This window comes from Myotis myotis, unplaced genomic scaffold (assembly GCF_014108235.1).
Source record: "Myotis myotis isolate mMyoMyo1 unplaced genomic scaffold, mMyoMyo1.p scaffold_m19_p_3, whole genome shotgun sequence".
NCBI classification, from domain to species: domain Eukaryota; kingdom Metazoa; phylum Chordata; class Mammalia; order Chiroptera; family Vespertilionidae; genus Myotis; species Myotis myotis.
This window is the reverse complement of record NW_023416335.1, coordinates 191,429,216-191,450,757: the sequence shown is the minus strand read 5'-3', so window position 1 is coordinate 191,450,757 and position 21,542 is coordinate 191,429,216. Positions and strand designations below refer to the sequence as shown.

At 41.4% G+C, this 21,542-nt stretch overlaps 1 protein-coding gene across 5 annotated transcripts; it reads right to left on the bottom strand.

Moving 5' to 3' along the window:
• Positions 1-1,367: 1,367 nt before the first annotated feature.
• Positions 1,368-14,973, bottom strand: MFAP5 (microfibril associated protein 5). 5 transcript variants are annotated; one of them, XM_036300165.1, is made up of 10 exons: positions 14,784-14,965; positions 14,177-14,236; positions 13,019-13,051; positions 10,356-10,394; positions 9,991-10,023; positions 9,300-9,335; positions 6,563-6,589; positions 5,446-5,542; positions 4,612-4,685; positions 1,368-3,327 (listed from the first exon to the last, which is right to left on the bottom strand). In XM_036300165.1, the coding sequence occupies exons 2-10, from the start codon at positions 14,232-14,234 to the stop codon at positions 3,215-3,217; spliced, it is 510 nt and encodes a 169-aa protein (XP_036156058.1). In that variant the 5' UTR covers positions 14,235-14,236; positions 14,784-14,965; the 3' UTR covers positions 1,368-3,214. The 5 variants fall into 5 exon arrangements, with proteins under 5 accessions (XP_036156058.1, XP_036156060.1, XP_036156059.1 ...); XM_036300167.1 differs by lacking the exon at positions 9,300-9,335 and having other exon boundaries at positions 14,784-14,973; XM_036300166.1 differs by lacking the exon at positions 9,991-10,023 and having other exon boundaries at positions 14,784-14,972.
• Positions 14,974-21,542: the final 6,569 nt, after the last annotated feature.

Genomic DNA, 21,542 nt, shown 5'->3' with positions numbered 1-21,542 from the left:
TCCTGGGATGAACTGTCATTGTCCATTGCCCTGGTTGCAGGCCTCATGGGGTCCCTTAGAGTTTAGGAGATGCACCCCTGTGGGAAGAGGCATGGGCATGCTCCTGGGAGGGTGTACTCTGGACCTTTGTTTTGAGGGGGTTTAAAGGCTGTGCATTTAAAGTAGTTCTTTTTTTTTTTTTAAGTATATTTTTATTGATTTCAGAGAGGAAGGGAGAGGGAGAGAGAGCTAGAAACATCAATGAAGAGAGAGAATCATTGATCGGCTTCCTCCTGCACACCCCCTACTGGGGACTGAGCCTGCAACCTGGGCATGTGCCCTTGACAGGAATTGAACATGGGACCCTTCAGTCTGCAGGCCGACTCTTTATCCACTGAGCCAAACCAGCTAGGATAGAGTTCTTAAAGGAAGATCTCAGTAGAATATTCATCAGCTTTGTGCTGATGTACTAAAATAAGGTTTATTCTCTTCATCCGTCCTTGGGTAATGGACAGATGTTGGAAAATGGCACTAATTGGATTTTTGCTATCTGTCTCCATGAATAGGGTGATTTCGGCTATTTACCCTTTGATTGGGGAGGAGAAGTGCAAACCATTCACTTTTAAAATGTCCCTGGTTTAGGGAAGATAGGATTTACTAAGTGGCTACAAACTGCTTGGCATCTAGATTTTTCTAGGAGGCTGCAAACTACTGTTTAACTATCTGTCTCAGTTTCCCTATTCCATTTGTTTTGGGTTATTGGTCTGATTCACAATGGGTCAAGGCTTTAAAAAACACACACAAAACACACCCTACAAACAAACAAAAAACAGAAAGGAGGTGAATGGGATTCTGCCCATGGAGAAGAGAGTACAGAGGTTAAGAAGTGGTACTTCTCCTCAGAAGCTTTGACCTGGGACCATTTTTAGGAGGAAGCTATAAGGGAGAAGAGTATTTTATAATGATGAGGAAAGAGGCTGGGAAGTGAGTTAGACAAGTTGGTTTACATATCAAGAAGAGTAAAACAGGTAGAGAACATAAGAAAAATGAGAAATGGCAAAACACAGGAATTTGATCATGCAAAAGAGAAGTGAAAATAAAGCATGAACTTCACCTTGCAAGACAGTTGGTCCTAAAGGGGGCAGAAAAGAAAGAATTTTCCGGTGAACCGAGGAAGGGCATCAGGAGGAAAGTAAATAAATTTGGAATGTTGGAGGACCAACAGTAAAGTTATGGAGTGAAGAGGGATACAACAGAGGATAGTGGAATAGAGAAATTTGAGCAATATTGTTATTTAGTTTTCAAAATGGAATAAAAGCATGAGTTCAGGTCTTCTTTTTAAACATAAAATAGAAAAAGAAATAACAGACACACACACTTCTCTCTTCTGAGAAGAAAATTTGGAACAATTATTTTAAAATGTTTAATTTGCAATATACACAATACTGGGATTGAGGTGCTTTCCAGTGGTGAATGCTACCTCTCGTTCAATATGCAGTAGGAGGGTCAAGTTCATGAAGACATTTTGACATGATTCTTGGGAACTCTGTGCCCATGAGATTTCTCTGCAGTGGCTACAATATGCATATAGTATGTTTGTCTATGTGTCAGTACATTTACTTCTAGAGGCTGTGGAGCAGAAATTGCATGCCTTGGGACCTTTTCTAACATTTTTCTTTAATAAATTGTGCAAATCCCATTAAACTAAATTGCTTCTTAACAGCCAGAATCCAAGACTCAGGGTAGTTTTCCCAGCGATATGACAGAAATTCACTCCCTACAAGTGGTATTCTATCATATATAACTGGTTATCTCAGATTCCCCTAGTTCCTACTTGAATTCTATTGGCTTTTTAAGAAGGTTACTGAGTTATTCAGATAGACAGTCCATAATATATAATTTGTCACTTATAGTGAAATTTTGTTCTATTATATTGTGGACTATTGTCCATTTAATTAATACAGGCTATTTCCCCACCTTATAAAGCAGACATGTTTGTTATGAGTTAGACTGCATCTCTAGGCTTCAAGAAATATTAACAATACATTTAAGTTTTGAGAATTATAGAATTAAAAGAAACTAATGTACATAAACCTTCTCTTGTTAAAAGTGGGGAAATTAAACCAGGGCCTAGTGAGGAAACATGACTTATCTGAGGCTACCTAGTTACTGCTAGGCCCAGGATAAGAGTGTGGGTTGTCTAAATATTGTGCTTCTTTTACTTTTTTCTATAAACCATTAGGTAAACTTTGTGCCTGCCTATTAAAGTTCAGGTCTGAATGCCCTTATTAGGCCCCAAATGAGGCTATTCCAGAATCTATTTGAATAATAATTGCTACAGATTTTGGTAAGTGGTGAGAATGGAAGTAGCAACAACTCACAAAAACTCAGACCAGTGATATGGTTTGACATTAGTTGTCTAATTTACCTGTGGATGTGGACTAATCCCAATTCTACCATAAATGAGTAAGAAAATGAGACTTACTTTCTACCCCTATTTGCCATTGGACAACCACATCAACAACTGAATAGGAAACCATGGGTCCAAGTTCTATACCTGGCATACTCCTCTCTTTAGCCTCAGCCTCTGAGCTTAGCAGAAGGCAACATTTGGGGTCTTTATATATTGTTAGTAGGATTGTATAAATATTGGCTCTGGAGAATTTTCTAGAGCTACAAAAATTGTCATGACCTTTTTCATAAAGAGAACCTGCCAAGTAAATGTTATGATAGTCAGCAAAATAGTTAAAATAAGAGTAAAGAGGACTATAATTTTATAGAAAAAAAGGGTAGTTAATATAGGAAACTCTTGTAAGGAAAGTAAATGAAGTTCTATGGCTAGCCAAAATAGACCATGATAATTTCTTCCACCCTAAGAACTATCTCAGACAGCTTCAATAGTAACTATTATTAACCTTAAGTTTATTTTCCCTTGAAATTGCATTTAAACTGCCTGGTCATCATTTATCTAATATGTCTATGATATCGGGAAGCAGTAAAACCATGCAATAATATAGAGTTTGTATTGTAAGTACCGAAAATGAGATCAATGTTTCAGTCTGGGTGAAACATCAGGGAGTAGGGGCAAAAGCTAAACATTGCAAAGGGTTTGGTCTAAGAAATACTAATGTATGGGTTAGCTGACAATGGTTAGACAAGGAGTTCCCTCTTCCTAAAGCATTCTCTTCATCCCACCCATACATTTTTTTTTTTCTTTTTTCCTTTTCCTTGATGATCACAGACCACTGGGTCTCTGCAAATTGACATTTTCACAGGGAGGAAGTCGGAAGTAGTTGGAACGCCGGAGTCGCCTTGGGGGCAGACCAGCCATCTGGCGGCAAATCTCATCTAGAAGAGAAGAAGAGCATGATGGGATTAGAATGCGGGAAGATAACAAAGGGCTGATGTTTTAAGGGAAAGAGAAGACCAGTGTGGTGGAGTGAGAAGGTTGGGGCGGAATATATCTGAGTTAGAATCACAGCTCTACCACTTATTTACCACTTGAGACTTACTAGAAAGTTTCTTAAATTTTCTGAACTTCACTATCCGCTCTATAAAATAAACATTAAAATACCTGCCTCAACAGTTTAGTTGTATTAAAATGGAATAATGTATGCAAAGTACCTAGCACAGGTGGTCAGTAAATGTTAGTTTCCTTTCTACACCTAGCTCCCACTTTTTCTAATCATGGACTTTTGAATAACCAGAAAATGAGCTTCAATCGCTCAATATATACCTAAGTGTTTACTATGAGCAAATAGCTGACTTGACTAAGTCCCCAGAGACCCTTGAAAGTGCCTAGAGTCCCAAATACTCAACCTCAGTCTCAAGGTGCTTCCCTTGCAGGTGGCTCGCACAGAGCCAGTGGGGACAAGCAGCAAGTTTCCTTCTCCGAAGTTAAGTACAGCTTTTAGTCAGGAACTCAGCACAAGGCGGGCTGCTTAGTCAGAAGTGGCTTGTCTGTGGTGCCCTCTCCAACCACAGCCACCTTTGGGGGCTGGCCGATGGAGAAGGTGAGAAGAATCTTTGTTCCCATCATACATGGTCATTCACTTTAGACCCTTTTAATTGTTTTTACGAAGTCTTTCTACCTTCCTCTACCTCAGAAATTTCACAATGAGCAATATAAAGGGTGCTTGCAAGCTGTGGACTGTTTTTAAGGTAGCCAGTTTCTAAAGGTCCAATCTATTTCTAATTTAATTAAAGGCCTACCCAAACATTACTGTCTCCAAATTAATGTTTTGTGCAGTTTTTTTTGTAGTTATAAACATGGCTGCAGATGAGTAGCATCTCTATTTGTAATGGTTGACTTGGCCTTTTTACCTAGAACCTCAGTGAATGATCTTCAAAGCAGCCAGAGCTCTGACCAAATACAGGAGAGATTTGGAGTGACTATCTAATTGGAAAGAGATCTGGGGGTACTTTTTGTAGGGTTATGTTTATGTATTAAGCATGCTGCTTTACTTAGATTACTTACTTGGGGTAACTTGGTGGAGAAGGGGCTGATGTGAATTAAGAGGGTGGCCTAAAGCCCTCCACCAAAGCCAGACCTTGGATCCATTAGCATTGTGTCCTTCTTTACCTCCCTCATAACTGTCCCTTCCCCCACTACAAACACAGACATCATCTTACCTTTCATAGCTTCATGTTCTTTACAGACAAGACGGGAGCAAATCTCATTATTGATGATGTACATGCGTCGTAAACTGCCATAGTCCCAATGTCATGGTTAAATAAGGAGACAGAAAGAAGTGTTGAGAGGGAGAACTAGCCTAGGCCTAAGATGCCTTTTCAACTTCTTATCTGAATTTCCTTAGGTATTTCCCCACTCTTATCTGAATTTCCTTAGATATTTCAGAAAATGGTATTACTCTTATTAGCGACACTTTGCATACTCTCCCTAGAATCAAGCTTAATACTAACTCCTCCCCCACTATTTTCTAACTTCAGACTTGGATCTTTCATTTCAGCCTTTTTCTATGAGGTAGTAAATTCAACATACTTGTGTTTCCCGCGTGACTATCCTTCCTCCAGCCTTTACTTTTATTTGCCCTCTAGCATCTGGACTTGTTAGTCAGCCTGTACTCTGAATACCTCAATCCAGACTCCAGGTTCTATTTGGTACTTTCAGTAACAGCTAGACTCTAGCAGTGGTTCTCAACCTTCCTAATGTCGCGACCCTTTAATACAGTTCTTCATGTTGTGGTGACCCCCAACCATAAAATTATTTTCGTTGCTACTTCATAACTGTAATTTTGCTGCTGTTATGAATCATAATGTAAATATCTGATATGCAGGATGTATTTTCATTGTTCTCGACCCACAGGTTGAGAACCGCTGAAGAGGATTATGCTAAAATCTTCTGTCCCTCCAAAGACTGAAATTCCATAGCGGAGTCATTAAGTAGTTGCTGACATGAAAACACTATCATGGAGGATGCTTTCTGGGTATTCTGGGACCCCTTACCTGGTAAAGCATAACTGATGAACGCATTGCTTGACTGGCCGATGCACAGAGTAGAGTCTCGTGCAAGCAAATTTTTCATCCCGGCATTCTGAAGAAGCTTACACACAAAAAAAGGGAGAGGCGACAAACATGAGATATAAACAAAGGATTAAAGAGGTAGAGGAGGAAAAAACACACACAAACAATGGGGGACATCTGTAATACAACAATAAAGATAAACATTTTTTAAAAAGGGGATGGAGGAGGAGAAAAAACGTGGGAAAAGCATACAAAGTAGTCTCTACAGAAGATCTTTGTAAGTTGTGGCATCTCTTTCCTGCTCACCAAAGCAGAGTAATAGGAAATTGACTAAAGTGAAATTTAGGTGCTTTCCTACCTGGAAGTAGAAGTGGCTAAAATAATCTCTGCGGGGTTTTCTAGGAAAAAAGTTCTCCTAGCATTACACAGGTGAAATATCAAACAAAAATGCTGATGATCCCGTTCTGAAAAACGGAATTTCTAAGACGGGTAACTATTTTCCTGTCCCAGTAGTTGTCAACAATAGCTGCACATCAGAATTATCAATGCATTAGAGCAGCAGTTCTCAACCTGTGGGTCGCGACCCCTTTGGGGGTTGAACGACCCTTTCACACGGGTCACCTGAGACCATCGGAAAACACATATATAATTACATATTGTTTTGTGATTAATTACTGTGCTTTAATTATGTTCAATTTGTAATAATGAAATTGGGGGTCACCACAACATGAGGAACTGTATTAAAGGGTCGAGGCATTAGAAAGGTTGAGAACCACTGTATTAGAGAAAGCAATTTTAGTCGTGATGTCTGTAGTACTATTGAGTACTTGCAGTTAGTTCCCAACCCTGTAACCAAATAAAGTCCAAAGGATTGTTTTGGGATCATGAAGGGGTGGTCAAATCTTTTCACCATGACTTTTAGGACAGAAGCTCATATGCAAAGGCAGGAGTGGGGCTGCGGGAGGAAGAATTTAAGGACACTAAAAATAATCTTTGAGAAAAAAATTGGAAGTAAACTAGAAGATATATACCCTTCAAAGAACAAAGAGGTAAGGAATCCTCCAGAAGACAAAAAAGCGTAGGAAAAAGACAATCATACCTGTGGTGTTTTTATCACTGGGTGAGGCTGGAAGGCAGACATTTTATTCAGTTAGTATTAGTTCTAGAAGTTACTACCTCTATAACTGTCATGTTACCTCATTTGAAACCCATGTGGGGGCACCCATGTAGATAAGAAACAAACGAGTTAATAACTCTTTAGCAACTTCTAAAGAGCAAACAAACCCATAATGGTTTGTTTTGATTTGCACAATTGCAGTGATTTAGAAGTTAGGATGGTAAATATGATTTTGCCTTTCTTAGGGAGTTGAAAATTTTATTATATTGAGAGAATTTTGTATTATTGACAATAAACAAATTTAGTAGGGACACAACAAATAGCCACATGCTCAGAAGAGTTTCAGCCTAGAGCTAAAAAGAGAAAATATTTTTGCTGTAGAAGCTCTTCAAAAAAGAAATTTTCCGCCCTAACTGGTGTGGCTCAGTGGATAGAGCGTCGGCCTGCGGACTGAAGGGTCCCGGGTTTGATTCCGGCCAAGGGCATGTACCTTGGTTGCAGGCACATCCCCAGTAGGGAGTGTGCAGGAGGCAGCTGATCGATGTTTCTCTCTCATCGATGTTTCTAACTCTCTATCCCTCTCCACTCCTTTCTGTAAAAAAATCAATAAAATATATTTTTTTGAAAAAAGAAATTTTCCGCCCTAGCCGGTTTGGCTCGGTGGATGGAGCGTCGGCCTGCGGACTGAAGGGTCCCAGGTTCGATTCCGGTCAAGGGCATGTACCTGGGTTGCGGGCACATCCCCAGTAGGGGGTGTGCAGGAAGCAGCTGATCGATTTTTCTCTCTCATCGATGTTTCTAACTCTCTATCCCTCTCCACTCCTTTCTGTAAAAAAATCAATAAAATATATTTTTTTGAAAAAAGAAATTTTCCTCTCTGTAAATCAGATACACTATCATGTGTTCTTTGATAAAATTTATTCAATAAAGAATAGCAAGGGTCATGGCCATAGCCTAATCTAACCTAGGTGCTGGTTAAATATGGGCCTAATTTGAAGAATGGAGAACAAATTATGGAGCAAGATGGATCTTGAGGGAATTAACTAACTATGGGAGTTATCAGTAAAAATGTGATTGGCAGAGTTGCTAATAGGATATTATAGGAAGTGTGTTAGGTGATCTCATCTATCCCATGGTTTCAGTTCCAAGTTTATATTCTGAAAATTCTCAAATTTATACTTTTAGCCCAGATCTCTCTTCAAGCTTCAGACCTATAAATCTAGCTACCATGTTATAAAAGATTTAATGGATTTTTCAAATCCATCAATCCCAAACTGACTTAATTATTTCTTCCAATTCAAATTGTTCTTCAGTGAATAGCAGTACCATCCACACAACAGCCACCATCTACCTGATGGAAAGCTGAACATCATCACAACAGTCTCCTCCCCCTTGCAGTTCACATTCAATTCTCACTACTTTTACCTTAGTTCAGGCCACCATCTTTTTAAAAAATATATATATATATATTTTTTACTGATTTCAGCCCCAGCCGGTTTGGCTAGGTGGATAGAGCGTTGGCCTGTGGACTGAAAGATCCTGGGTTGGATTCCAGTCAAAAGCACATGACCAGGTTGTGGGCTCAATCCCCAGTACGGGGTGTGCAGGTGGCAGCTGATCGATGATTCTCTCTCATCATTGATGTTTCTCTCTCTCTCTCCCCCTCTCCTTTCCTCTCTGAAATCAAATGCATGCCTCCTACTGGGGGTCGAACCTTCAACCCGGGCATGTTGCCCTGACCGGGAATCAACCATGACCTCCTGGTTTCTAGGTCGAAGCATAACCACTAAGCCATGCAACCCGGTCAGGCCACCACCTTTTATTGGGACTGCCGCAACGTCATCCTCATTGGTTTTCCAATTCATAAGTCTGATTGGAACCTTCCTTTGCATAAACTATACTCTGATTGGTTTTTGTTTCCACCCCAAGCCTTTGCCCACATTATTTTCTTTACCTAAAGCTCTTCCCTTTCTATTCACTTGATTCACTTCTATTTGTCTTCCAAGAAGCATTTTAGACAATGTGCTCTCCAGAAAAGCCTTTCCTAACCCCCAACACTGAATATAGTCAAGGGCTCTTTTTCATCTGCTCACTTGTCTATCTTGTCTATTAGACAAAAAATATCTAGTAGAAGAAAATTAGTTTTATTTACCTTTATATCCTGGCACCTAACGTAGCAGGTTTTCAGTAAATATTTGCTTAAAATAATGTAGTTGTGATCTCCTTTTCTCATGTCCTACCACTTATTCCTTGTGGGTTTGACCCTAATCATTTTAAAAAATCTGTTTTTCCAGTGTGCCAAGCTCTATTTTGCTTTCACCTGTTTGAACAGCTATTTCCTTTGGTTGGAATGCACATCCCTTCCATAATTGCCTGGCTTGCACCAATTCTTCTTTCAAGATTCAGCTTGACCATTACTTCTAGAAAGTTTTTCTTTATCTCCCATACATTTCTTTGGTTATATATTTTGTTTTACTCATATAGTCTTAGAAACATTAAAAGATCATGAGTTGGTATTTTGTACTTCAAACACTTGGCATAGTTATGCTCATTAGGGGATCGAAAAAAGTCATTAAATTTAATTGTGGGAAGAAAGTGCTACATAAACTGTAACCCTGTATATTTAGGATCCTTCACCAGCTGTCATGCCTTCCATAATAGGCTCTAGGGAAAGCCCAGAATGGCCCCGGTGACCCTGGGCTCCCAGATCTGAACTCACCCAGGTCATCTGTGGAAGGCACAATATCGGCCAGAGCTGAAAAGGCACAAAACAGCAGGTGTGAGGAGGGCTTTGAATTGGCAAGGGAGAAGGCAGAATTAAAAAGGGAGAATGGAGCCCTAACCAGTTTGGCTCAGAGGATAGGGCATCAGCCCGTGGACTGAAGGGTCCCAGGTTTGATTCTGGTCAAGGGCATGTACATTGGTTGTGGGCACATCCCCAGTGGGTGTGCAGAAGGCAGCTAATCGATGTTTCTCTCTCATCAATTTTTCTAACTCTCTATCCCTCTCCCTTCCTCTCTGTAAAAAAATTGATTAAAAAAAAAGGAGAATGGAAATATTAGGTCAAGGTCAAGGCTATGGCTGAGTTTGTGTATTATGTCCAATGAAATAGAATTAATTGAAGTAATTGTGAATATTTTTGAAGAATATTTGTCCTATTGACATTATACTACTTTGGGGGAGCCTTTATCATTCATGACTTATTTTAACTATTAATCCACTTTGTTTCCTCTTTTTAGAGGACTAGGGGCCCTCTCTTTCTTTTTATCTCACTGTCACTAAACAACATGCCCACAATCTCTCTATGCCTTTCCCAGAGATAAAAAAAAAAAAAAAAAAGGATTAACTTAAGAGCTGGAATAAATGTTGTGAGAATCATGCCATTTTTAAAAAACTGTAGTAAAAGCTACCTGTTTCATCTGTAGAGAGTTCAACTACCAAATCTGCAAAGGAAACAACACAGAGAATGAAAAATGCAAGTAGGAAAAGTAGAAAGGGAAGCAGGATAAGGGATGATGATCTAAAAGGAGGCAGGAAAGACTGAGGTGAAAGAATGTGGACTGTGGGGGCGAATGTAAGGGACTTTCACAGAAGGAAATGGAGGAGAGAAGAAGCTTGGGCATGCGTGCAGCATCGGTGGCATCTAAGATAGACAATGGAGCTCTGCATTAGTTCAGAGTGCCCACCAACCTCTTTTTTAGGCTTTCTTTGTATAGACTGCAGCATCAATCCTTCTATCCCCAATATGAAAGCAAAGAAATAAAGAAAAACTTACTAGGATCTTCTGTCAAGTTTTCCTCGGGTGCCTCAGTTGCTAGAGAGAAATAAAAAATCAAAACATTTTCTGAGCATTCTTTTTACCCCTCCCAGTAAGTGGAATTGTTGAGCACAGTGGCCAGCAAAGAGTAAATATTCCACAATTGTTTTTCTTGTTTGCTTCCCAGCCTAAGTCCTTTCCCCTCTAACCCAACCAAATGTCACTTTCCTGTTTCCATGAATATACCTTTGTAGTCCTTGACCCTAGAATGTCTTCTTTCCTTTGTCTGTATTAGAGAGGAATGAATAAGTTAAACTACATGCCCATCAGATTATCTTCCACAGACACCCCTTTCTCAGTTGGACTTTGATTAAGCATTAGACTTCAGGAATAATTTATATTATTTTTTATTGTCCTAACAGATGATACTACATTTAGATAATCTGAGTTAATTATGTGCCAGGCGCTGTTTAAGTCCCTGTTTTTACAGATAAATAATTTACCCAAGGTCATAGAGCTTGCTAATAAGTACAATGGATTGGTGACCTTTTTGCAATGCTTACTCAAAATGAAAATTATCTTTACCAAAGACACTGATTTTGCTATTTATAACTTTGATGTAATTGGATATCAGTCTGCTGATATGCTTATATACAAGAGTGTTTACAAAAGGTGATGTTGGTAACTTTATGATGCTCATTGAGAAGCGAGGTGAAGGGAGGGGAGGGAAAATGCCTGTGTTAGTAGACAATGCCTTGTAGTTGATCATTGAAAAGTACAGGCAGGAGGAGAAGGAATAAAAATGGTCCATGTCTTAAGGTGGAATCTATTGGAATAAGTAAAGAAGACTGTACCTATTTAAAACCACAAAAAATAGCACTTCCTATAACAACTTTTTTGATTAAAAAAAATAACAAAGCAGTGTTAATATCTAATAGCAATAGCAACTATCCCAGCTAGAATGATCCTTCACTGTAGAAAGCTTATAGTCATAATCTATTTTACCCACTAGGGGTCAGCAAATTCACATAATTTGGTTTGACTTAACTTCAGAGTCTAAATGTCAGATTTAAAGGTAGTGAGAATAGCATTTTAATGAAGCACACCAGAGTTATTGATCATTGTAGTAGAGGAAAAACACAAATAAAGCATTATGAAGGAATTTCCCCTGCTAACTGCTTACTTCATTAAAAAAAAAAATTCCAGACAGAAGAATAATCAGATCTGACAATAGAGCATTTTTATCTTTACTGCTCAGTATAAACTTTCTTCTTTTAGAGCAACTCTTGATAAGAGGGACCCAGGTTTCTTTCAGTCTTACAGGATATTTGAAAAACCACTGACCCGAATCATTCCGGAGACTGTGAGGGCAGTGGAGCCTCTGGGGTGTAGCCCAATCTGGCCCTGTTTCCCTTCTCTCTAGCTATATTCCAGTCCAGCCACTCACAGAAACAGAAGAGAAGCAGGGAGGGCAAGGGGGTTGAGAGTGTATCCCAGCTGCCTTGGGATTTCAGGGCAGAATACTGCTTCTCTGCATATTCCTCAATTCACCCATCTTTTCCATGAGCTATCACCATATAAATACTTACCTAGAATTTATGTTCTCTGAAAAGAAATCTTTAAGAAGACATTTTCATCTTATTATAATATTTCTGATAGAAAAGCAACGCAAAGTCATAGATATCTATCTATCTATATAAAAGCCTAAGCGACCAGTCGACCATACAACCGGTCAACCAATCGACTGGTCACTATGACACGCACTGACCACCAGGGGGCAGACACTCAATGCAGGAGCTGCCCCTTGATGGTCAGTGTGCCCCTGCAGCAGGCGCAGCAGGGCCAGGATGAGTGGCAGCAGCGAGACGCATGGACTCGGGCTCCTCCCTGGCCGCCTGCTGCTTCGTGCACTGCCACATCCCTCAGGGGATGTCAGACTGCCTGGGATCAGGCTGAAACCAGCAATCCAACATCCCCTGAGGGGTCCTAGATTGTGAGAGGGTGCAGGCTAGGCTGAGGGACCCCACCGGTGCACAAATTTGTGCACCAGGCCTCTAGTTATTAGATAAGGTCCAAGACTGGGCCTTACTCAGTCCAAAGAAATGAATCTAGTCTACCCTAATTCTATAAAAAATACTAGTTGTGACCCACTCATTTGATTTTATGACCCATTAATGAGTTACACACTGCTGTGCTCACAAAGGTTGGAAATAGTAAGAGATAAATTATAACTTTGTTGAATGTCTTGGAATTTCCTTCATTAAAGTGAAGGAAGTAGTCCTTTGGAAGCCAAAATGTTTGAGTTCTGTTCAGTTGTGCCACAACTTGCCTATAGTACTGAGATAATTACTAATCCTGTCTTTGCATTTTAGTTTCTCTATTGTCACATGGATAGGAAAAAGCTTTGTTAGGATTAGTGGGCATTTTCTGAGTGAGATAAGAGACGAACAGAGAAGAGTGTAAGCAAGAGATGGGTATAGAGGAGGTCCTGGGAAAAGTGTTTCGGTAGATAAATAAAAAAGATAAGATTTTATGAATGGGATAATAGGATTAGAGAAACTGGTGAATTAGATCCTATTTCCCACACTGTGGTAACACATCTCTGCTGTATTACAGATTCTTTAATTCTGACTATTCATTTACATAACCTCAACAAAACCCAGATCCAAAAGTTCACCTACCTCCTTGACCACTGACCCCTAGAGGTGTCCAGTCTGTACAAAGGAAAGAGAAAAGAGATGTGAGTGACTCCAGCTCTATACACTCCCCCCACCCCACCCCCCATAAGCTTTAAAAATATTTTTAATTGATTTCGAACCCAGGACCCTTTAGTTTGCAGGCCAACACTCTATTCACTGAGCCAAACCAGCTGGGGGCCCCAAAAAGCTTTTATCAAATGAACCAGAAAATGATGGGGAAGTCGTTGTACGTTATCTTTCTGTGTTTTATTTTTTGTGTTTTATTTTTATATGGTTCAATACAAAATTACTCAGATCATTAGTGCTACACACAAATGTGGAAACACTTAAGCAAGACAACAAATTCCTGAGAACAAACCCCTGCTCTGTTTTGCCCTGACTCAGCATGCCCTGTTGCCCTCATTCCCAGCCAGAAGGAATGGGGTCCTGTTCCACAGAGAGAGCCAGTAGCAATTCTACCCTGTCCTGTCCTTCTATGCCCACAGCCATCCCACTAGCTACACTACTGTACAAGCCAAAAAGATTATTTTCTCACAGTCTGTATGTGGCAGAATGAGAAAAATAGAGTAGAATTAAAAAAAAAAAATCCAAAGTTTATTTTCCATGACTAAACTTCTAGCCAGCTTCTGTGAAATCTGTGAAGATCATTTAGTTCTGTGTATAGATTTGGCACATATTTTTGCTGTGCAAGTGAATATACTTGTGTGTATGCGGGTGCTAGTGTTTGGTATGTGTTACTGTTTTTCTACAGGATTTAAATTTGGTCTACTTTCTTATTAGTTGGTCTGTACATGTGTTTGCATCAGCTTCCTTTTCCCTCGGTATTTGTGTACTTGGGTATTTATGTGTGTGAGCCTTTTTTGGTTAATATGCATTTGTATGTATTTCACCTTAATTTCATAACTCTCAGGATACCTTTTCCTAAGTCTGAGGTCATCTCTTTCCATATATCTGCCTTTTTAAAAAACACACAAATCTATTGCTTTCTTCTCTTTCATAGCAATTCTAGAACTCAAGAGCAAGCATTTCTCTCCCAATTCCCCTTCAACCTCCTTCCAATCCACTCTAACACACCTCCAGACAAGTGTATAGCTGAGGAGCTAGCATCTTAGGGAGAAAAGAATAAAGGTAGGGACTCACCTGAGGGAATGATGAGTGCAGTGAGAAACAGCAGCACCTTGGGTCCAAAGAGCGGCATATCTAACAGGGATGGTGGGGAGAGTAGAGATTGTAACGCTCAGGGACACATCAGCATTTCAGTTCCAGGGAGGGCTGCCTGTGGCCCACATCTCTTTGTCTTCCCAGGACCTTTCCTGGTCCCCCATATCACTCAAACCCTTTCTCTCTTCATATCTTTCACCCGACATTTATTTCTCAATTCGAATTCCATTCTTAGGTCACTTACCATTATTCTCACTCTCCTTGCTCTTTTCTACCAGGAGAGAGAAAATTTTATATTCTGAATGGTCCATGTTTGCCCCTGCCCTGTGGTCTCTTTCACCCCTAGTGTCTGATCTCCTTCTCTTTTGGTATCTGTGACTTGTTTATGTCACCTGCTCACCTTGGTGTCTTCTTTCATTTGAATTTTGTGGCTAATTGTGGTGTCTGCTCAATTTTAAGTTGTTCAATGAGATTCCCAATCGCCCCCCTCCAGCCCTTCAATGTATACACACACACACACACACATGCACACACACATACACACTCCTTCTGTTTATTTAGGGTTTTATACAATGAAACAACTCACTGTCTATGGTCCTCTGCTCTTTCCACCGAGTCCTTTGGCTGCTGACTGTGTCTCTCTCCTTCTCACGCTATTCCCACTTTGGCTGGAGAATAAGATGAACAGGGCCACTCCCTGGGAAGGACTTCAAATTTGGCCTCCTGAAACAATGAGATGAGGTAGAGCGAGAGAGAAAGAGAGAGAGAGAGAAAGAGAGGGAGAGGGAGAGAGAGCCAGGCTAGAGGAGTGTAATGAGGATAAAATGAGAAGGGGGATGGGAATTTGCAGTCACTCACACCCTCATTCCAAAGGTTATTACCACATTGGTGATAGATACTGCTGCTCCCTAGAAGGGTTGGTCCAAGCCCACATATGCCTTTCTTCCACAAGCCTATTTTCCCTCTCGCAGTCTGGCCTGGGCAACCTCCACCCCCATTCCCTGGGTTCCTTCTTACCTAATCGATTCTACCTCATCCTTGGAATGTGTTTCTGCACATCACCAGAAACTGTTCCTATCTCTGACTATCTTCCATCTTTGAATCATTTTTGCATCTTCCTTTCTCAGTTTTGTTCATTTTGGACATTCATCTCTTCAAGTCCAACAAATTCCTTTGTATCCCTATATTTATCTTCTTTCTTTGCCTCTTTCTTGACCCACGCATTCAGACTCTTGTTGTTGTTGTTTTATTCCTCTAGAAATCCCACTTATTCCCACATCGAAGCAAAAACAGACACCACATAAATTTTGTCCAAGAGGAGGGCTGTCTGTCTTAGGGTTCGAAAAAGTTGAGGGACACAGTGCCCTCTAAATCATTTTGGAATGTGGAGCAGCTCCGTGGGAGGAGATGCCAGCTGTATTTTGTCTTTGGCTTTGTCTAAGTTTATGCTAAGAATCTTAGTGTCTGGAATCTTAAGGACAAAATGCCATCAGGAGCCCAGAGAAAACTGAGGGCCAAGTTTATGTTTGTTCTGCTGGACTTACTTTACACCAGCGCTTTTCCTCATATTATGTAATATGTAGATGACTGCCGGGGCTGACCAGCCGACCCCGAGCGACGGGTGAACAGACTGCTCTGACACACGTTTCTATGAAAGAGAGGGCTACGGTACTGTTTTACTTTAGAAGTAAAAAGCAGTGCTGTTCACCTGCCTTCTTAGACTTTATTGTCACAACAGCTTGAACTAAAATTAACCTCTAGATACAATCAACAGGGTAAGCATCCTTGAGAAAGTATATGCTTCTACAAGGTCAGGTCTTTAGAGACTAAACATAGAGATTCTAGCAAAACACCCCAGGGGATCGGACTTGTTTGGAAAAGTCAAGGTAGGGGCTGCCACCTTTGGCAAGTTCCCCCGAGAGGCCCCCGACCTTTCAGAGAATCCTCCATGCAGACATTCCAGCCAAGTCCCATGCTTCCCCACAGATAACACTTTCTCAGATCCAGGAGTTTTATTAAAAACTTTTGTATTTTCTCTTATTCATAGAAACCCTAGTGGTTAGACCATAAAATATCTCCACTTTAGAAAGAATCAACTTGAATTATAGAATCTCAAAAAGGAGGAGTGGTTAATCTTATGTGCACTAGAGTTTTGCAAATGTCAAGGCATCTGTTAACTCCTGTAGTCTACATTGTGTATCTCTCTGATGAGCTAACTTAGAGAAGCGTACAGATGGACACAGAGCAGATTGAATTAATATATTACAGACTAGAGGAAAGGAGGGTAAAGGAAGGGAGAAGGGAGCAAGGGAGGAAAGAAGAGAAATAACTAGCTGTCTAGCTGGAAAGAAGGGAGAGCACTGGATATAATGAGAAATAAGTGAATAGCACCTCTGACTCCTTTGAAGGAACTGTAAGTGTGCCATTTTTGAGATACATGTATTCTGGTGAGTCCCTAGAACAAATCTGAGTACAAACCCAGCTCTGTCCTCATCTGCTTGGCCCAGAACTTGCTCTTCTTCCATCTGTTCTGCAGTGAGAGTACAGAGGCTGGAAAACAGATGTGATTCTAGTCTGGGGAGAGTCAGGGGGGAAAAGGCAGGGGGTGTTGATCGGGGGGGAAAAACAAAAAAGCAGATGCAAAGCAGACAATTTGAGGCAGGTCATATAATAAAGAGCCTAGAGCAACAATCATGTTTTCCATGAAGCTCAGACAGATGGAGAAACTGAACTAAGTCCAATCATTTGGCAGGGAGAGCAATGACCTCAATGTGCTGGCCTAGCTAGAGACTGAAGTGCAGGAAAGCCTCCCCAGGCAGTAGGAGGGGGCACTCTCCTGGGGTCCTGGGAGGGAGTCTGAAGTTAGGTCAGTGAAAATGGAACAGAATGTTTAGAGCAGGGCAGGAGGAGGCAGACAGGGAGAAAAGGAAGGCAAGGCGAGAACTGGCTGAAGAACAGAAACCACCATCTATTCTTGGGCTTAATCAACATGCAGAAGTGCAGCTGGTTTTAGAGTAGTTTGGTTAGTTGTTTTTTTCTCCTTCATGGTAGCTCCCCACTTATTTTTAGAGCCCAGGTTTGGATCCCCAGGTTCGGAGAACCTCCTATTTACTTTGTCCAAGGTGATTTGGTCAGCCTCTGTTCTATCACGTTATCAGTTTATCATGGAATTACATGATAATCAGCATCAGTGGTCAAAAATGAGCAATGGTCATTCACAGATGTGAACCTATAATTTTCTGAGGTTCTCGCTGACACTGGGGAAGAGGCCTCTGGGCAGCAGAACTCCCACTAGACACAGGCTGGGTCTCTAATGGGCAGAGAACACATTCTCCAGCGATAGAGAAGTCCTCCATGAAAATGAGTGGCAGGTGCACACGTGACTTAAGGAAGGCAACCAAATGTTTGCGTTACCTAGGAAATTTTTAGTTTTTAAAAAGGTCTCCAAGCAATGGAAGATGGGGCAGAGTGCAAAGGAAGAGAAGGGAGGCAAAGATACAGGACAGCAAACTGGATTTATTCATGTTTTTTGGCCTGTAAGAATACACCCATTAGTTGAAGGCCTCTGGGCAAATGTACAGAAACGTTATTACTACAGTCCAATCCAACTAAATTAAATCCAGGGCCCAAACAGACACACAAAAATATTCCATAAAAGGAAGAAAAAGAAGGGAGGAGGGTTATATGAGGTGGGGGAGGAGGAGGGAGGGAAGAGAAAGCAGTGTGCATAGAGGAATGAAGCAATAGAGTAGAGACAGCCAAACCTAAAAGATGGACTCACTGCAGGATTTAGAGGCAGCCAACGTATGTCCTCAGAAAACTTGGGCAAAGGAGAACTTGCTGCTTCTTAGCACCCCAGACCTGTTATAACACACTGTTCTTCATGCCTCTGTACATGGCACTTTCTGTCCCTTCCTTTCTGTGATATCCTTTGCCCAACTCTAGTATCGAAATGCTTATATGTACATGACAACCCAGCTCAGTGCTGCCTCTCCCCAGAAACCTTTCCTGACCCCCTTGCTTCTGAAGGATTAACCTTCCCCTCTACTGAGGGGCCTCTTTGCTTTTATAATTATGCCATCAGCGTTATTATTTATTTTACATATTCGTATTTCGGATTAGACTGAGAGTTCCTTGATAGCAGAGGCTCGGTTTTACTCATCTCTAGCTGACAGAACGATCAGTACATAACAACTCAAAATTTCAACATTTGAACTGAGTTGAGATGAAGACTTGAAATAGTAACTTCCTATTTCGAGAGAGAAACATTCAAAAACTGAGTCAAATGCAAAGAAGTAGAGGATAAAGTTCTAAAGAAGAAAGTGGTTTGAGAGCACAACAGCACGTGGAACAACTAAACGCATTGAAGTGTGATCGGAGGGGAACAGAAGGCAGGGAAAGAGGCAGAGGAAGTGAGCAAGTTATTCCAGAGACAACGGGAATAACTTATTTCTTTTTTTTTTTAAATTTTTTTTTATATTTTATTGATTTTTTACAGAGAGGAAGGGAGAGAGATAGAGAGTTAGAAACATCGATCAGCTGCCTCCCGCACATCTCCCACTGGGGATGTGCCCGCAACCCAAGCACATGCCCTTGACCGGAATCGAACCCGGGACCCTTCAGTCCGCAGGCTGACACTCTATCCACCGAGCCAAACCGGTTTCGGCATTATTTCTTTTTTAACAAAGGGATCGTAACACCAAGGCTGTAATGAAAATCAGTGCATGTGAAACATATGTAACTTATATCTACAGTCATTAGTGCTTTTGTCTCATTCTGCGTGGTGTAAATTTTCTGGTGGTCTTGCATTGTTACACCCACCCTCCCTTGACCATGCAAATGTAAAATGCTTGGTCCAAGTTAAGGATTCTGTTTAAGCTTCCTGAAATAGAACCCACAACAAAAGTTTTGAAAAACTGGCTACACACAAACAAAATAGGACAAATACTATACATTCATTAACAGGAAGAAAATTTCCACCTTCCCTTGCAACTCATAAACAAACTAACGAAAACAGAAAGCCTGGAACTTGCAAATATGGGGGGGGGGGAGAATCACCAGGAAAGTTTATGTTTACATAATTATTAATTTTGTATAATTGTTAAGAAATAATAATAGCAGCTAATATAATTATTCGATTTAGTGTGTTTATGTGATTAGTACATATTTATATTTTGTATAGATTATGTGTGCTGGGCACAATGACCCCTACCTCCTATTCTTTATCCCCTTGTGTAATTCTCACCCCCTGAGTGCAGGGTGAATTTAGGGACCACTAGCAAATAGAATGCAGCAGAGACAATGTGGTGTATCTCCCCAGATTAGGTAACAAAGAGACTGGCTTCTAGTTCTGGGCTTCTCTCCTGATCCCTGGCTTGCTTGTTTGTTCTGAACAAAGCCAGCTGCCACAGTGTGAGCTGCTCTATAGAAATGCCCATGTGGTAAGAATAAAACCAAAGGCACCTAAGGCCCGTCAAAAGCCATGTGAATGAACTTGGAAGTGGATACTCTCTGTTGGGTCTTGAGAAGAAGACTGGGGGGCTGAGTGAAAAAGGTGAAGTGATTAAGAAATAAAAGCAACAACAAGCTCAGAGACAGATAACAGTTTGGTGATTACCAGAATGAAAAGGAGGTGGGGGGAGGAAGAAGAGGGTAAAGGGGGGATAAATGGTGGTGGAAGGAGCCTGACTTGGGGTAGTGAACACACAATACAATGTACAGCTGATGTATTACAGAATTGTACACCTGAATCCTATATAATTTGTTTTTGTTGTTAATCCTCACCTGAAGATATTCTTTCCATTGATTTTTAGAGAGAGTGGCAGGGATGGATTGAGAGAGAGATGTGTAGTCCAATGCTCTAACCCAGGGGTCCTCAAACTACGGCCCATGGGCCACATGCAAATACAAATATTGTATTTGTTCCCGTTTTGTTTTTTTACTTCAAAATAAGATATGTGCAGTGTGCATAGGAATTTTGTAATAGTTGTTTTTTTTTTTTAAACTATAGTCTGGCCCTCCAATGGTCTGAGGGACAGTGAACTGGCCCCCTGTTTAAAAAGTTTGAGGACCCCTGCTCTAACTATTGAACAACAACAACCAGGACTGAAACCTATATAATTTTATTAACCAATGCTACCTCAATAAATTCAATTAAAAAATTTGTTTTTCCAAGCCAATATCTTGACTATGTTGCCTTATAAGATAACCTGAGCCAGAGGTATGCAGCTAAACTGTACTTGGATTCCTAATTGACAGAAACTTTGGGAAAATAAGTGTTTGCTTTTTTAAGCTGCTAAATAGATAACTAGTATGTCCTATAACTATAATAATGCACATAGTTATGTATCTATTATATAGAGGCCTGGTGCACAAAAATTTGTGCACTCGGGGTTGGGAGTCCCTCAGCCCGGCCTGTGCCCTCTCGCAGTCTGGGACCCCTCAGGGGATGACCACCTGCTGGCTTAGGCCTGCTCCCCAGGGGATTGGGCCTAAGATGGCAGTCAGACATCCCTCTGGCAGCCCGGCAGCCCTCGGGGGATGCCCACTTGCCAGCGGGGAGCAGACCTAAACTGCAGTCAGACATCCTTAGTGCTGCTGAGGAGGCAGGAGAGGCTCCCACCACCACCGCTGTACTGGCAGCCATCAGCCTGGCTTGTGGCTGAGCAGAGCTCCCCCATGTGGGAAGTGCACTGACCACCAGAGGGCAACTCCTGCACTGACCATCTGCCCCCTGGTGGTCAGTGTGTGTCATAGTGACCAGTCATTCCCAGTCTTTCTGCTGTTAGGGTCAGTTTGCATATTACCCTTTTATTATATAGGATAAAGGCCTGGTGCACAGGTGGGGGCCAGCTGGTTTGCCCTGAAGACTGTCCCAGATTAAGGTGGGGGTCCCACTGGGGTGCCTGCCCAGCCTGGGTGAGGGGCTGATGGCTGTTTGCAGCTGGTCACACCCCCTTCAGGGTGGGTGTCCCCATTGGGGTGCCTGGCTAGTCTGGATGAGGGGCTGATGGCTATTTTCAGGCTGCCTGCACCCCCTTCAGGGTGGGGTGCCTGGCCAGTCTGGGTGAGGGTCTGAGGGCCGTTTTCAGACTGGCCAGCGACTGAAGCTCCCAGCCTCTCCTTTTTTTCTTATTTTTTTATTCTGAGATTTATTTACCTTCTATAATTGAAACATTGTTGCCATCACTGGTGCTCCCAGCTCTGAGGCCACGGCCGGCTGAAAGCAGGTATCTGGGGTTTGTTTGGCTTCTATAATTGAAACATTGTTGCTTTCGGAGCTCAGAGCCGGGCCGCAGCAGGCCGGGAACCTTGGCTTCCTCCATCACTGGAACAAGCAAGCCTC

Coding starts and splice junctions, on each gene's coding strand:
- MFAP5 (XM_036300165.1), bottom strand. CDS start 14,234: ATGCCGCTCTTTGGACCCAAGGTGCTGCTGTTTCTCACTGCACTCATC. Junction 6,590..9,299: donor GCCTTCCACAGATGACCTGG/GTGAGTTCAGAT, acceptor TCTGCCTTCCAG/CCTCACCCAGTGATAAAAAC. Junction 4,686..5,445: donor CATCAGTTATGCTTTACCAG/GTAAGGGGTCCC, acceptor GGACTATGGCAG/TTTACGACGCATGTACATCA.